Raw genomic sequence first — 15717 nt, 5'->3', positions numbered from 1 at the left:
GTCAGGTTCATCACATTTTTGTGGTATTGTGGACACATGTGTGCACTCTGAATTTATTTATTTCCTCACACACCTACTTAATTAACAATAAACGACTTACAGGAAATAAAACAGCAATAATATTTGTAATCGTCATAATTATCGGACAAAGTGTTTTTGTTGAGACACAATGAAATATTTGTGTGTCGACCTGGTTATTAATCGAAGAAAAAGACTGACGCATTAATCAATACTGAAAATCCTTTCAGGGGCTGAAGTTTAATGTTTTTAATCAAATTTGAAGTAAAATACAGCATCTATTTGTTGTATAATGCTGCAAAAGAACATTTGGTAGCATTATTTATTCCTGAAATGATTATTTTTTTGGATAGACAGATAAGTTGTATAATAATAATATGAATATAGTGTATAATACTGTGTAAAGAATATATTTTCCGTATTAAAAGCTAAATGATAATAAGCTACAGTACCTTCTTTAGCCTTAAGAATAGCTTGTTTATTGGTATTTTGTACTCCAGATAATTAAGTCTGCAACAATTTATAGATTTTTTTTTAAAACTAAAACTGCCTGAAATAGTTTTTTTCCCCGCAATTCAAGATCAGTTTTAACCTATTTTTATCCAATAATTAATCGGTTAATTAATACATTTCTTTGGCACATTAGATAATAACGAATATATATTTATATATATATTAGCTTTTCCCTCTTTTGGACGTGTTAATACGTCGGCTGGTGAATTTTAATCGACTAATCGAAAACAAAATCGGTTAAAACCGCGGCGTTTGGAAGTCGGTTGTTGGATGTCGGAGCTCGGCGCGGGTCCGTGAAGGCATCGTAATCCAGCCCAGCCGCTGAGGAGCCATTTTGGTCCCACCTAAAACACACAGACCCGCTTCTTCACTTTGGGCCGCCGGAGATGGAAGAAACCGAGCCGACGGCGAGTATTTCAGTCGGCCAAACCTTCTGAACACCCCCGAGAAACATCCCCTGGTGACACTCGACGCCATGGCTCGTTTCTAGACGGAGTCGTTCAGAGGAAAATAAGAAAAAGCCTGTGGCGATTTTTTTTTTTTTTTTTTTTTTTTTTTTTTTTGGAAGTGGCTGCCGACAGCGCCTTTACTTTAGTTAGCTTCACTGACTCGAACCCCAAAACGGACAGACGGACACTGATTTGTGGAGTCTAAACGTGTGCTCTTTAGTGTTTTTTTTTAATTAATATTTTTGTACCATTGTTTGTTAGAATTCATCTCCCTTCAACAGTTCAAGTGCTCGGCTTCTCTAACACGTCCGGTCTGGTTTTGAAAATTGTCACGATCCATGCTGAGAGGGCTGCAAAAGCGAAGCAATAATCTCTCGTCTTTCTCAAGATTTCGGACTGAAGACGGAGGATTTTTTTTTTTTTTTTTGTATTTTTTTTTATTCCTGTGTGGACATCACACGGCAACCGGCTGAAGAAGGACGAATAAAAGATGTCAACAAAAACTCCTTTACCGACGGTCAACGAGAAGGTGACGGAAAGTGTAAGTATTAAAAGCTGTTCAGCAGGTTGTTCTCGCCTAGGTTCGTGACCGCTAAATGCCACCGATTTATATCTACAATCAAGGTGAATTGTGGCTCATTATTAGACAGAAAAATAGCGAATTGTTTCACACTTTATTGGAAAACGGTAAACAAGCAAATCGTTTACGTCAGATACACGCTGTGATTTTTTATCGGTGGCAATGATGGGATTTATTTACACTTAATTGTATCTTTTAATACTAGTTTTACTGTGATTTTTATCGGTATTTGAGTACGTACTCGGGGTATTTAGGCCCGGCCACGAACAAAACTACAGTACTTTGCCTGCTGCTTCTGGCAGGCAACAGTAGTTTCTGTTCCGGCTTCCGATTGGCTCTGCCGGCTGTCACTCGAACGGTTCAACCGTTCAGCTTCCAAATATGGGCCTCGTTAGTCCCGCCTCCCGGTGACGGACACGCTCTCCTTGTCTGCGCAGCCGCAGAATAAGCGTTCGGGCTTCCGGACTGGATTGTCAAAATTAAAGCAGTCGTCAGGGGACACAATGCATCTTTTCATCAGTTAAACCCTGAAAATGAGCATGAAAATAAAGGCGGAATTGATTCATAATTCCGCCTCATTTAAGTTCAACATACAAAGAATGTGTGTGCGCGTTGCCCTTAAATTTAAATAACTCACATGAGCAAAGAGCTGAAATAAAATGATCATTTGGTGATAGAACCAGACAAAATAAGAGATTTTGTCGCCTCAAAAGTGTTTGAAACAAATGTTTTTCATATTCACGCGAATCAAGTGGCACACTGAACATTTTTAACAATATTTATTGGCTTTTCTAACAAAAACACTTGGCTTTAACAAAATGCATATCCAGCTAACAAACTTTAATATCTTTTATGAACAGCTGTGTTGTGTGTAGCTTAAGCTGAAGCTGTATGGGTCGTCTGTTATATTTTTGTTTTGCTCTATTACTACCACACAAAATATCCACGTCCCTTAATTCGCAAATCACCGTCTGGCCGTATTTGTTTTCCACATTTTCGCCTCCATATTGGGTTTAAGGTACCTCTGGTTTAAGCCGAGCTTTGCCTCATTGCTGATACCTAGCTTTTAGATTTTTACCAAACTTCACCACGACCAAGGGTAAAGGAGGGAGATCGGCAGGTTAGCGCGCTGCTTAACAACAACGTAAAGCAATGTCGCTTTGAAGATCTTTTCAAGGATGTCGGGATCAAAAATGGAAATGACCTGATCAGGACGTCCTTTATTGAACATATGCCTTCACATAGCTTGTTTTATTGGACTCCATAGTAAATGTGTTTACTTTGAGATGGCACATACACAGAAACTCATCACATCTAATTAATATTAACCAGTAAATGTTTCGTAGTTGAGATTTGAGTAGCGGTGACTATCAGAAAAGGTGCAGATGTGTTTTTTGTTGTAGCATTTAACCAACACTGCTTTAAATAAAATTGCCTCCGGCATTTCTTATCTAACAGAGTTCCCATCAACTACAATTAATCAGTTCATTCCTATAAATTCATTAATTATTTGAGAAAATAAACCTGGGACTTTCCCTAAACCAAAAAACCTGCCTTGAGGTTTCAAGTCTTGTTCAGCCCCAAATCCAGATTTAAAAAAAATCACAGTCTACACCCGTAAACATGGAATAAACATTCATCCAGGACTTGTTGTGACTGTTGTGCTCGTCCACGATCCGTACTGTACTAAATCAGGTGTTTTTTTTATTTAATCATATGCCGCTTTTCTCAGCTGTACCTTCATGTTTTTGCTCCGCACGTCGCCTCTAGCTGCAGAAATGTACAGTAATGCCTGCATGTGATATCGTCTTGGATCTCATGACTCATCGTGGTAGCTGCAGAGAGTCGGAGAGCTCGGAGATAAGACTCTCTACTGCACAAACAACAGCTCCGAGGGCGATAAGATGTGGTGAAACTTTTTTTTTTTTTTATTGATCCCGTCGGGGCAGGAGGACGGCAGAAATTAGGTCACTCCATGTATGCAATGTAACGTATACAATGTAAACGCTTGGCAGCGAAAAAGCGTAGCTGTGATTTTTAAGTTAATCTTCTGCTGGTTTATTTACTTCCCAGTAGAATCAAAAACTTGCAGGTAAACACTTAAACATGACATTTATTGAATTCGGTGTTGGGTAGTCCTGCTAAAATGACCCCCCAGCGCCTTTATTTTGGAAGGTTAGCGTCGTGTTTCCGGGTTGGACGCTCCGGGTGAGTTGCTGGCTTGACTGGGATCAGTGTGTTCCCCCGTCCCGCTGCTGTCCTGTCTTGATTGTCTCTGCGGGAATCAGGGCTCTGAGTTGTTGGGAAATCTCTGGTGTTGTGTTAACCTCTATGGGCATCATCGTCCCCACCGTCACAGTCGGTGTTTTCCTGTTGTAACATGACGGGTTCCCAATCCACCAGGAGACACCGCAGCTTTGTGAGTAAAAGATTAAACTTTCATTTTTTTTTCTTACTGACTGTGGTCAGCTGAAAAAAATAAAAATAAATAATAGAAATAGTGTTTTGCGATTAGCAGATGTATAATGTTTGTCTCTTCGCGGTCCTGTGTGTGGGATTCAACAGTGACCTTACCCTAGTTGATGGTATTTTTATCTCCGCTGCTATCGCAGCAGACGAAGAAGCCCTGAAATATTCCTGTGGTGACTTAAAGTGTGTCTGTGCTGCTTGGCAGACAGTTAAAGTGACCTTATTGTGGTTAGTGGTACTTTTCTAACTCCTTTGATGTCTTTAAATTATCAAATTCTGCACATTTAATGACAAATGGTAACAATTTAAATATGTGCAAGACTTTTTTGGGTTGAATTCGCCCTCTATTTTTACTTTTTTCTTGCATAAAATTCAGGTTGTTAATTCTCCTACTTTATCTGTGTTGTGTTTAATTGTCTGCAGGGTGAGTTTGGTTTAGTTGAAGGGCAGGTCCGGACAGGACAGGGCAGGACGGGGAGGGGAGGGGGACACGCCGCCGCCATTAATGAGACATCAATTGGACAGTCGATACCGAGGCGGACTATGTGTCAATTACGGCTTTAGGGAGGTTGGAAAGAAGCGTCTGGTCGCAGCACGCTAACAACAACACATTTATTTTATATTCCCCGTGTTTATCTTTTCGGTTCATGGCTAAATTTTCTAAATCATCTCGGACATTACAAGTAAATAAACACTGCGATAACACAAATGGCAATTGAGCAAATACAACTTGAACGTTTTTTTTCCTTTGCGACTCATCCTACACGTTTTAATGGAGTCATTCTGAAACGTAGCTTCAGGTTAAACAGGTTTAACTTTGCTCAACAGTTGGTGGCAAGTTCTCTCACTTGCCAGTTCATTAGGTACACAAGAGAACGACAAATGCAGCCCTGCACTAAATCTGCATCAGCATTAGTTTCAAATAACTGAGGTGATTCAACTCTGTTTTCATTTTGGAGCCTGTGCTTGTACAGACGGGTGTTCCTATTATTTTGGACACTTTTTTAAGGTGGCAAACTAGGCTTAATAATAACAGAAATACTTCTACTTCAATCCAGTTTAACAGGAATACAAACTACATCCTCCTAAATGCTGAATCACCACCTTTCTAATGCCTCTTTCAACATCAGCTGAACACGAGAGCGGTCACGAAGCTGAAGATTTAGTACTGGACATCACATTAGAAATATGGTTTACTAGTGAGAGTACATGTTTGACCCTTAAACTCTCTGTAACCTTTTACATCTTTTAGTTTGTGGCTCTTCGCTCTGCCGCGCATCCTGTTTTCAAAGTGCCCATCACAGGATGACGTGCTTTCTATTTGTAGGCCGAGCTCCTTTTTCACAGAACACCTTTTTAATCGACACGCTGGGTTGTGGCTGAGCTGATGCCGTTAAAAGCGGGGCAATAAAATGAGGAAGATATGAGGTCGAAAATATCTGAAACAAGCAAAAGAAAAACACAACAACTTCCCCCCCCCGGGTCACATTATCTCTGTTGTGTTGTGCGCGACGTGTGCAGGAACTTGACAGGGTGGGAAAACAGCTGCAACGTTTAATCTGAAATCAGCTGAACTAATGTCTATAAATGTTTCCTTCTTCCATCTGTTTCATGCAAATGTTTCTAAAGTTCTGTGATATGACCCTGTGGTAGTCTGGGTAGCAGCAGCAAAAATCCTCCAGCACAAATGGATAAAAATGATCAGCTATGAAGTTGTGGCAGATGTGTGTTGTTTTGTTGTTTGTTTTTTTTTTGAGAAGAGCACACTTATTTGCATGAATGTGAAGTGAGTTTTCACAGGAGTGTAGCCCACCAGGCCACACTGGCTAGTTAGCAAGTTAGCAACATATATAGCAACATATATACAGCATAGCTTGTGAGCATGACAGCTCTGGACAGTGTTATCATTATTTTGTGCCGTTTTAATCCCTTAAATGAAGCTTTCAAACAGGAAATTAATTTGCTACTAACATTTAACTCCACAGTATTTAATTTTGTGTTGAAATAATTAGTAGAAAACTTAATTTTCCCTCAAAACCAACATGTTCTCGTGTCTCAGGATTATTTCTTTTATATTTATACTTCATACTGGCCCAGAGGGAAATTCAGATTCCAATAGCATTAGTATAAGTGTCAGGCTGAAACAAACACAAATACATGAAGATATGAAGTAAGATCAGGTGGTTGCAGCATCTGTAAAGCCTTCAGAGACAAATTGAATCATTTTTGATGCTATGTAATTACGATTAAGCTAAATAAAAACATGTAGCATGAACTGATTATCGATCGTTGGATTTTTTAAAAAGTTTTGTGGATCAAAGAGCAAATTAAATGAATCAAATAATGGAGAGATCACAGAATTGTCAGTTAAAAACAAAACGGAAGCAAAGGTGATCATGAACTGTAGTTACCTTTCGCCCCCTAAGCACCGCCCCCTTAGTTACTGTTGCTAGCCCCGCCCCCCTTAGTTACTGTTGCTAGCCCCGCCCCCTTAGTTACTGTTGCTAGCCACGCCTCCCTTAGTTACTGTTGCTAGCCCGTACTGCACTGTGATCCAGGGGTGTGTGGGGTCACACTCAGGCTCTGTGAATGTTTTACCTGCAATTTAAAAAAAAAAAAACGTAGGTTTAGTATGTCAGCAAGAATACAACGAGCAATAACGATCCTTTCATTAAGCACAGCGCGTTATTTTGCCATCAGTTATAACGAGGTTGGTTCATGGATCTATTATAAGAACCATGGGTTTGGTTAAAACGACCTCTCAACCTGTATCAATGTTACAGTGACACAGATACAACCATTACTTTTACGTTGGTTTTAACCACATGGCAGCGAATATATTGGGAAATAAACACTAAGTTAGCCAAAAACAAGCTAGCAAATGTAACATCCGTGGTGGTTTTAATCGGCCAGAAAGCTCGGAAAGTAGTAAACAAATACATAACTTACCTTTCCCATGATCACAAACATTTTTTAGTCCTCCAGGTGATAAAGTTTTTCCTCGGTGACCCAACCTGAGGTGAAGCCTTCAGGGACTCGCTGGTGTAGGGGGATGGATTATGAATTAGACAAATGTATATGTCAGCAAAGGACAAATTTGAAAAAATTTAAGGCAGATTGAAGGGGAATTAGCATTTCAAGGGCAATTAAGTAGAGATCGAAACCCAAAATACCAATTTTCTTTAAATAGCGTTGTTTTTCGGAAGGTGAAAGATGCGTATTTGCCGTTTGACCGGCCATTTTTCTCCGGGACCGGGTGGTGGCGCTAGGTCCTAAAGATGGCGGCCGCAACAAAAACGTGACGTCACTGAAACCCATGAATAACGGTGCAATAACTGCACAATGTCCACCAGATCGAGGCAAAAGGGGGTTCCAGTACGCAGTGGAGGGATGTATCCAGAATATTAAAATATGCAACGAAGGAGATAATAAGGAAAATGTCGAGGCAAAATCTGAGAAACCTCATGACCTCTACTTCACAGCGAGCACAGCGTCGGGAGTAGGAGGCCATTCACAAAATGCTTCATGGCAGATGAAAACAAAATGAGTTTAATTTAGCTGCTCGGACGCTGTGTTCAACTTTGATGTAAACTGATGAAACGCAACAGCTAAAGTTAGCTAGCTAACCTGACCTCTCTAGCTGGCTAGCTACCGTTAGTTGGGTACTAATATTACTAATATTCGCCAACAGTAACCGTAAATTTGATATATAGTTTTGTATATATATATATATATATATGAGTGTCTCGTTACTTTAGCCCATTCGAGATTTCTTCAGGTTTTCTACATTTCTACGTAGTAACGGTTGCTAGGACGTATGATTGGACAGTGACTGTTTAGGGGCGTAATGTAAATGACTGCATTGTCTTCGCCTTGGTTTGAAACTCTGGCGTCTGCTTGATGAAACGATGGGGGAGTTTGTCAGCAGCTGGTGGAAATACAGCTCACTGTCTTTGTCTATAAATACATCGGTTGTGTTATTTATTTATTTTTTTTCTAAGAGGATATGCCACAGCAGGTCAACATGAGTCACCGCTCAAGATACACGCTCTAGATGTTGTTGCACATTAACGACCGATTCGGCTTCAGTCTGGCTTCACGTGTGTCTCTGTCTCTGTCTGTCTCTCTCCCCCCACACAGCACACGTCTCACAGTAATGGCCGCCAGGAGATCAGCACCACGCGCTCGGGTCGGACCGGCGTACGATCCCGCAGCTCCGAGGAGCCGCAGCCGCCGCACGTCGGCAACTACCGGCTGCTCAAGACCATCGGCAAAGGAAACTTCGCCAAGGTCAAACTGGCCCGACACATCCTCACCGGCAGAGAGGTGAGACGTCTTTATTTGTTTTTAGGGTGGTTGTCGTTCTCCTCGAAACTCTGAATATCTTCTACTTTATCCGGATTAGATTCTACCTCAGTTCTCATTGTGGAGGTTTCAGGCTTTATGTAATTTGAGAATTGATTAGCAAATAGCAGAAAGCTGAAATGAAAGTTTCCATGAATAAATGCTTCTACAAACCTAATGTGGACTTCATCTGACTGTACACTTAAATAAATAAATGGGAGCTCTTGTAGGAAACGCTCAGTACATTAGATTAGGAGCAATATAACTTTGTTTGTTGCTCCTTCAAACACCTGATCCGTGAGATGGTTCCAGGCTCGTCTTTTGTCTCAATACTAGGAGCTATCATATATTAATGAGCTCCGGCCGATACGATTCCCTCCTCCAGTGATTCATAAAGGTTTTTCTGATCACACACGCGTTCTGCCAACAGAAACTAAATGTATACTGGCTCTAATCACAAAAACAGCTCCTGTTTTCTCTGCCCGGACCAGAATTATAAAACAAGACGACACAAAGTGCTTCCAGACAGCAGACGTGTTGCGTCTCGCTCCTTTAACGCTTGGTTTTTGCTTTACGGCCGACGTGAAACGAACACAGTAGAGTCGGTACCTCTAACCTACTGAGGAGCCACTTGTCCATCTATTCTTAGATTAAATAATCCCTAATATAAATCATGAAAATGGCACAAGCATTGGAAAAGTTCTTGAAAGGCCACTTGTGTTTGATTTACGGGGTTTAAAATTTCGATCACAAGAAATTGTCACAAGAAGACGTCAACACAAAGCTCGGCCCCTGTTTCAGCTTCGCGCTCGGACGCATCCGTCGCTCTGAATCTCGTTTGGCAGTAATGGTTGTTTTTTTGTTTTTTTTGCAGTTTGTTGCGTTTCATTTGTGCATAATTCATGAGCTGCTTCTTCACTAGAGCTTTTAAGGAAACAGCGTTTCACAGCTTTTTCACCCATGGCTGAAGAAACGTTAATCCACTCCCTTTGTTTCAGACACAGATTATATGATTTATTGTTTTTTATTTATATTAAATGTATGTTTTACCTTTAAACACCTGATATCAACCTGCTACTGGAGGTCGCTGCCAAACAAAGTTTCGTTACTAACTTGTGTGACAGTGACATTAAAGGTCTTTTCTTCTTAAATAATTCTGCAGTTTAGTCATATTTCTAACCCGGGGAGGATGTTGAAACTATTATTGCTCTCTCATATTGACTCTCTAAGCTGTGGTTTAATTCAGTGACACTTTCCTTTCGTGAGCTGTCGTCGTTTTTTTTGATTTCAGTGTCTCGTTCTGCTTCCTCTTTTTCACACTTCTCCTCTCTGCTGTTATGTCCCATTTAACTCGGTTTCGATTAATTTTTTTATTTTTTTTTTGTGTGTCCTCTCTCTCTCCACAGGTGGCAATTAAGATAATAGACAAGACACAGCTGAACCCAAACAGCCTTCAGAAGGTAATTTACCAGCTCTTTTTTTTTTCCTCTCGGTTCTGCGCTCACACTGTGGCAGAACTCATTTACTAATTCATGAAGCTACAACAGATTGGGTATTAATTGTGTAAATGGGAAGCGGTGCATGCTGGGAAAGAGCACGTGTCGGGTCGTGTAGCTTCCTGAGGTCGGATTGAGCGCTGGTGTTGTTGTGGTGCGTTTCCTTTTTTTTTTTTTTTTAGCTGTTCATTCGTTATCTGGGAAGTGAACAGCTTTGTTTTGTTTTTCTCCTTAAATTGACCAAATCAGGAAGCGGGTTTTTTTTTTGTCTTTTAAGATGCAAATGTCACAGGGTGGAGAGCGTGTCTGTTACTTCTCAGTGAATAGCAGTTTCACTTTACAGTTGTTGGTTTTTTTGTGTGTGTGTGTTTGTGTGTGTGTGTGCTCATTAGCAAAGGGAGATGCATTGTTGTCTTTGATCGTTGCGGTTTTTCTTTTTGGTGGTTTCTGAGGATGTGATATCGACTCGGCCGTCAGAGTGGACGGAGCTGCTGCTGGTGGTGGTGACAGCGGCGAGGATGTTGGGTGTTAAAGTTTGCCCCCCCACTATACCACCCCACCCACCAGCGCTCGGCTCCTCTCAGCGGCCGTCTAGTGGTTTTCCATCAGTTTTTCCAAAGCATTGCATTGATTTTGGCCTTTGTATCTCGGAGGCCCGGGCCCCTTGGCGTTTGGCTGTGACTCTGCGTTGACAGAAAAACACTGAGTCATGACAGGCGCCGTTCACAGAAACACAAAGCGTCGAGCTTTTGTTGGCAGTCCTTGTTGTTTTTAGCGACGGCTTTGTCGCTTTTTAAGTTATTTTTCCTGCCGCTCCGCAGAGGGATTCAGATTTCCCTTTTAATGTTTATTTTAAGGAAACGCGACGGAGGGATCGCGACACCCGCGTTTTTAAATACCTTTTTCATGATTGGCACATTAAAAACGGGTCCCGGTCCGGTCACATGTTTCCATTTATAGGCCGGTTCTTTTCTTCGGTTGGCGAGATGAAGGCAATCATGGATCAGATTAGTGACTTATTTTAATTGAGCCAGGCCCTGATCCTGCAGCGCCCACATCTGCACGGGTTAAAGGAGTAATTCATGTTTTTAATCACCTAATCAGTTAGATAGGAAAATCATTACCACCCTCATGTGTGCCTGATAACAGCTGATGAGACTGGTTTTGTGCTCTGGTAGCTTCACATTTTTATTTATTTTTTGTGAACTAAACATACGACTTGTTGTTGATGCTAGGCTAACTTATTGTAGCTTGTAGCATGAACATTCTTGCTTATAGACACGCATCTATTTATCTAATTCTTGCCAAAACTGTTAATATATCCACTACTGTGGAGCCATAAAATACACATTTAGAGCATTAAATATTGATTTGTTTCATGAACTAAACATACGACTTGTTGTTGATGCTACGCTAACCGTTTGTAGCTTGTAGCATGAACATTTTTTCTTATAGACAAGTATCTATTTATCTAATTCTTGCCTAAACTGTTAATATATCCAGTTAAAATGAACCTTGGAGCCATAAAATACACATTTAGAGCATTAAATGTTTATTTGTTTCATGAATTAAACATACAACTTGTTGTTGATGCTAGGCTAACTGTTTGTAGCTTGTAGCATGAACATTTTTCCTTGCAGACACGCATCTATTTATCTAATTCTTGCCAAAACTGTTAATATATCCAGTTAAAATGAACCGTGGAGCCATAAAATACACATTTAGAGCATTAAATGTTTATTTGTTTCATGAACTAAACATATGACTTGTTGTTGATGCTAGGCTAACCGTTAGTAGCTTGTAGCATGAACATTTTTCCTTACAGACACACATCTATTTATCTAATTCCTGCCAAAACTGTTAATATATCCACCACTGTGGAGCCATAAAATACACATTTAGAGCATTAAATATTGATTTGTTTCATGAACTAAACATATGACTTGTTGTTGATGCTAGGCTAACAGTTTGTAGCTTGTAGCATGAACATTTTTCCTCATAGACACGTATCTATTTATCTAATTCTTGCCAAAACTGTTAATATATCCAGTTAAAATGAACCGTGGAGCCATAAAATACACATTTAGAGCATTAAATGTTTATTTGTTTCATGAATTAAACATAAGACTTGTTGTTGATGCTAGGCTAACCGTTTGTAGCTTGTAGCATGAACATTTTTCCTTGCAGACGCGCATCTATTTATCTAATTCTTGCCAAAACTGTTAATATATCCACTACTGTGGAGCCATAAAATACACATTTATTTATTTATCTTTTTTAGAAATGACCCCCTGACAAATGTAGTTTACTTCTGTTTCAGTGGTGTTTGTTAAATGCTGCTGTAGTTTTATATTTCCGAGTTGTTTGCAGGAAGGAGACCAGTCTCAGGGGCTGATCTGACCTGGTTCAGACCTTGTATTAAGGCTTGTATCCAGCTTTAAGCCTGCGTGTTCACACCAGAACTAGAAATCCCAGTTTACACAGTTTCTATGCAAATAAACACAGACGTCATCATTTTGCAAGCAGCTGTATATAAAAAAAAAAAAAAAAGTGGTTCGCTTCCTCTCAATCATTTAGATATGAACCAAATTGAGGAACACGGTCGAGTTTATCTCTTTCCCACTTCAAGTTCACATGTTGAGTTATGTATTTATTTATCTAACCTGGTGTTAGTTATTTTTGAGACCTGCACAGATCTTAGATTATAACTGAAACCGGGGAAGTTTCACAATCTCAGGTCGGAATTTCACAATAAATCCCTTAAATCTTATTGGGTTGATTTATTGTTTAATTTGATAACGATCGGTGCAAAAATATTTTCACAACCTTGCGCTGCTTTTTCGGAAAAACTCTGCCTTCCCAAGAGGCTGTTATGTTCATGCTACTACCTCCTGATGTGAGATCAGACCTTATGTATCTGGTTAATACCTGGTCTGAACCGGGTTTTACACGGATGATGGGTTTTCATGAGGAAGAAATCTTTTAAAACATCATCAGCTGCTGTGTTCAGGTTCAGGTGGACTTTAAAGGACCGGAATCTATTTTTCTCCACACTCCTCTTACCTTTGCGCTGCTAAAAACCTGCCGCTAGCTCTGCCGCGTCCTGACCTCTTATGTAAGCGGAAGAGTTGGCGAGAGGCTGATAGCGGGGGGATATCGTCTCTGATGCCTAAATGTTTATTTTCAGCCTCGTGTTCTCGATAGTTTGTCCGAGCTGAGTCGACTTTCACATCTGTCAGCGTCTCCTGGCTCCCCGCTCTTCCCTCTCTGTCCTGGAACTGTCTTGTTGTCTGGCGAGGTCGAAGGTCGGGGAAGGGAGTTGGACACTTAGAACTCTTTTTGATTAAATGTAAACTGTGTCGGCTCGGAACGACCTCCCAGGTTTTCTCGGAGGTTGTGGAACAGTTTTTAAAAGATTTCAGCTTCATTTAAAGCAAACTGGAGCTGCGTCATTTTTTTTATAATTATTATTTCGGGTTATTTTTGGTACACACAACAATAAACAACATTATGTACGCATGTAAACAGTAATTCATTTCTTTCTTTTTCTGTTAAAGTATAATTTACAACCTCAACTGAAAAGATATCTTCGCTTAGAACAAATATAAGGCCTGTTGCTGGAGGTTTATTTATTTAGGTGACTCACTTTTAGCTCACCTGTGGCTAACGGCTAACGAGGCTCCTCATCAATGATATGGAACTGGTTCAGATATCATAAGGTGGATGTGGAACAAAACTGTCCCATATGGTTTGCACAAAAAAAAAATGGCTAAGGATAGCGACACAAATTTATTCCACCACCTAAATTATAACCACAAGCCAGAGTACGACGAGAACCAGCAAATTGAGTAAATCAGGGTGACTAGACGTCCCCGATTTCTGGGGACAGTCCCTGTTTTGCATGACCTGTCCCTGAAAACGTCCCAGATTTGAGCTTTTTATCATTGAGAAAAAAAAAGTTGCGCGCACATTACAATTATTACGGTAGCTGACCACGCTGCTATTTACATTACAGATTAAATATGTCAAAATAAATCAAACCGTAATGGTCCCGGGTTCTTCATTTCACCTTGATAGCATTTAATTATCTTTTTTTTTTTAAATCGATCTGACGGATGAAGTTTCGTCTTTTAGACTCGTCTCCGTATTCGTGCAGTTGGATTTGAACCAGACCGTCGCTTCCCCCTTAAGGTTAATGTGTTTATCCAGATGAGAGCAATAACATTAAAAGAAGCTGAGCTCGTGCGAAAAAGAAAATTGCCGTCCGGATGCATTTCCTCTCGGCTGAAATAAAACAAACATATCCCATCTATTGCTCTTGCCTGATCTTGCAGCCACTGCTGCTGTGGTCTGATTTGTTTGGTGGGAAGAAAGTTTATAAAAACCCTCCAGCCGACTGTAGGTGCGCCTTCATCCCATACGTGTGTGTCATTTGGCCTTGAGGAGCCTCGTATCGATCACAAGGCGGATTGTGTAATGTGGACAGCTGTGCATCATTGCGGTGGTATGACTGGATCACCGGCCCGACCTAACGCTCGCATTACGCGGTGAATCACTGGCCTCTCGTGTGTTTTTTTTCCACTAATTCTGTTTACTGCGCAGCATACCTGACAAAGTATTCCCATATACTCGTCGGCGTGTTGTTGTTGTTGGCCCTGCTATGTAGGACAGAACAGGCTGTGCCAAAATGCTTTACAAAGTCACAAAAAGTTAGAAGACATAAATAAATTTGGTGTCCTGAACGGATTAGCTGCTTCCCTCCTGTACGAGCGGCGGCGGCGGCGGCGGCGGCAGTGGAGAGGTTTCCACGGTCACACAGCAAAGATTTATTGTCCTCGAGTCGCTCAGAGTATTTTCAGAATGATGATGGACAGAGGAAGGATCATAATAACAGTGAGGGAGCTCTTCTTCTTCTTCTTCTTCTTCTTCTTCTTCTCCTCCTGGCTCGTTTTGTTAGAAGGCCTCGCTGTCTGGAGTTTCATAATTAACCTTAAATTTAACTCTGACCCCAGAATGAAAGGAGGTTCATTATCTTTCTCCGTAGCCAGACATCACTGCACGATCCGCTGTTCAAGTTACTCAGATAATTACATTATTATTTTGACGGTATTTGCTTTTCAACGCCAGACGGACAGAAAACTAAGTGACTTTCTCATTAGTGTAAACGATCTGTGGATCAATTCATCACATTTGTCTGCGTTTGATTAGTTGTTTTAATAACTTGGTTGTTCTGCACTGAATAACTAACCCACCCAAACTATTTTATTGGCCGAGCGGATCTTTGCTGGAGCGTGATCAGCTCCCAGCAGAGTGACTCCAGACCAACTTTCCACCACAAAGAATCTGTGGTTATGAGTTGACTGTGGTGTATAAATGCACACAAACAACTTTCTGCAGCTACTGCGCCGATTCCCTTCATCAATCCTGCTCCAGTCGCGCTTCATTGTCTGCAAACAACCAGGCATCTTATTTGAATTTGTCCCAGCTGTAGCGCGTCTAGTGTCGAATGGTTTCCTTAACAATCCCTGGATAATAGGTGGCTTTGTTCCGAAAAGCGGAGAGCTGAAGGTTGACAGGACGTCTTGGCGAACGTCAGCGTTTAAGTCGCTCCACAGAAGCTGCTGTTTTTGCTGCGACACGCGGCGTTAAAGCTGCACGGAGATGTGCGTTTATCTCTGCAGATAAATGTGCAGAAACACCTCAAACCGTCCAGGTTTTTATAGACGTGTGTGTGTCGAGGCGGCATATAGGACTTGGAAACAACACCCGCTGCTGTTTGCAACCATGTGTTTGCCTCTCGGGCTCGAGACCTCAGCCGTCCAGGCTTCAGGACAGAAGGGTTCAGGAC

General features: G+C 40.9%; 1 protein-coding gene across 19 annotated transcripts in view; it reads left to right on the top strand.

Moving 5' to 3' along the window:
• Positions 1–856: 856 nt before the first annotated feature.
• The window catches only part of mark3a (MAP/microtubule affinity-regulating kinase 3a), a 57406-nt gene continuing 42545 nt past the window's right edge, over positions 857–15717 (top strand). For 9 of the 19 annotated variants that reach the window (XM_047611064.1, XM_047611062.1, XM_047611066.1 and 6 more), the window contains exons 1-3: positions 858–1521; positions 8170–8355; positions 9780–9833. In XM_047611064.1, the coding sequence (XP_047467020.1) occupies positions 1471–1521; positions 8170–8355; positions 9780–9833 (291 nt within the window). In that variant the 5' untranslated portion in view covers positions 858–1470. Of the gene's footprint in view, positions 1522–3757; positions 3980–8169; positions 8356–9779; positions 9834–15717 lie in introns of those variants that run through there. The other 10 variants (XM_047611067.1, XM_047611065.1, XM_047611056.1 and 7 more) reach the window with 3 other exon arrangements.

This window comes from Mugil cephalus, chromosome 17, assembly GCF_022458985.1.
Source record: "Mugil cephalus isolate CIBA_MC_2020 chromosome 17, CIBA_Mcephalus_1.1, whole genome shotgun sequence".
Taxonomy (NCBI): domain Eukaryota; kingdom Metazoa; phylum Chordata; class Actinopteri; order Mugiliformes; family Mugilidae; genus Mugil; species Mugil cephalus.
Note: the sequence above shows the minus strand (reverse complement) of the source record. Positions and strands in the feature narration are given on the sequence as shown.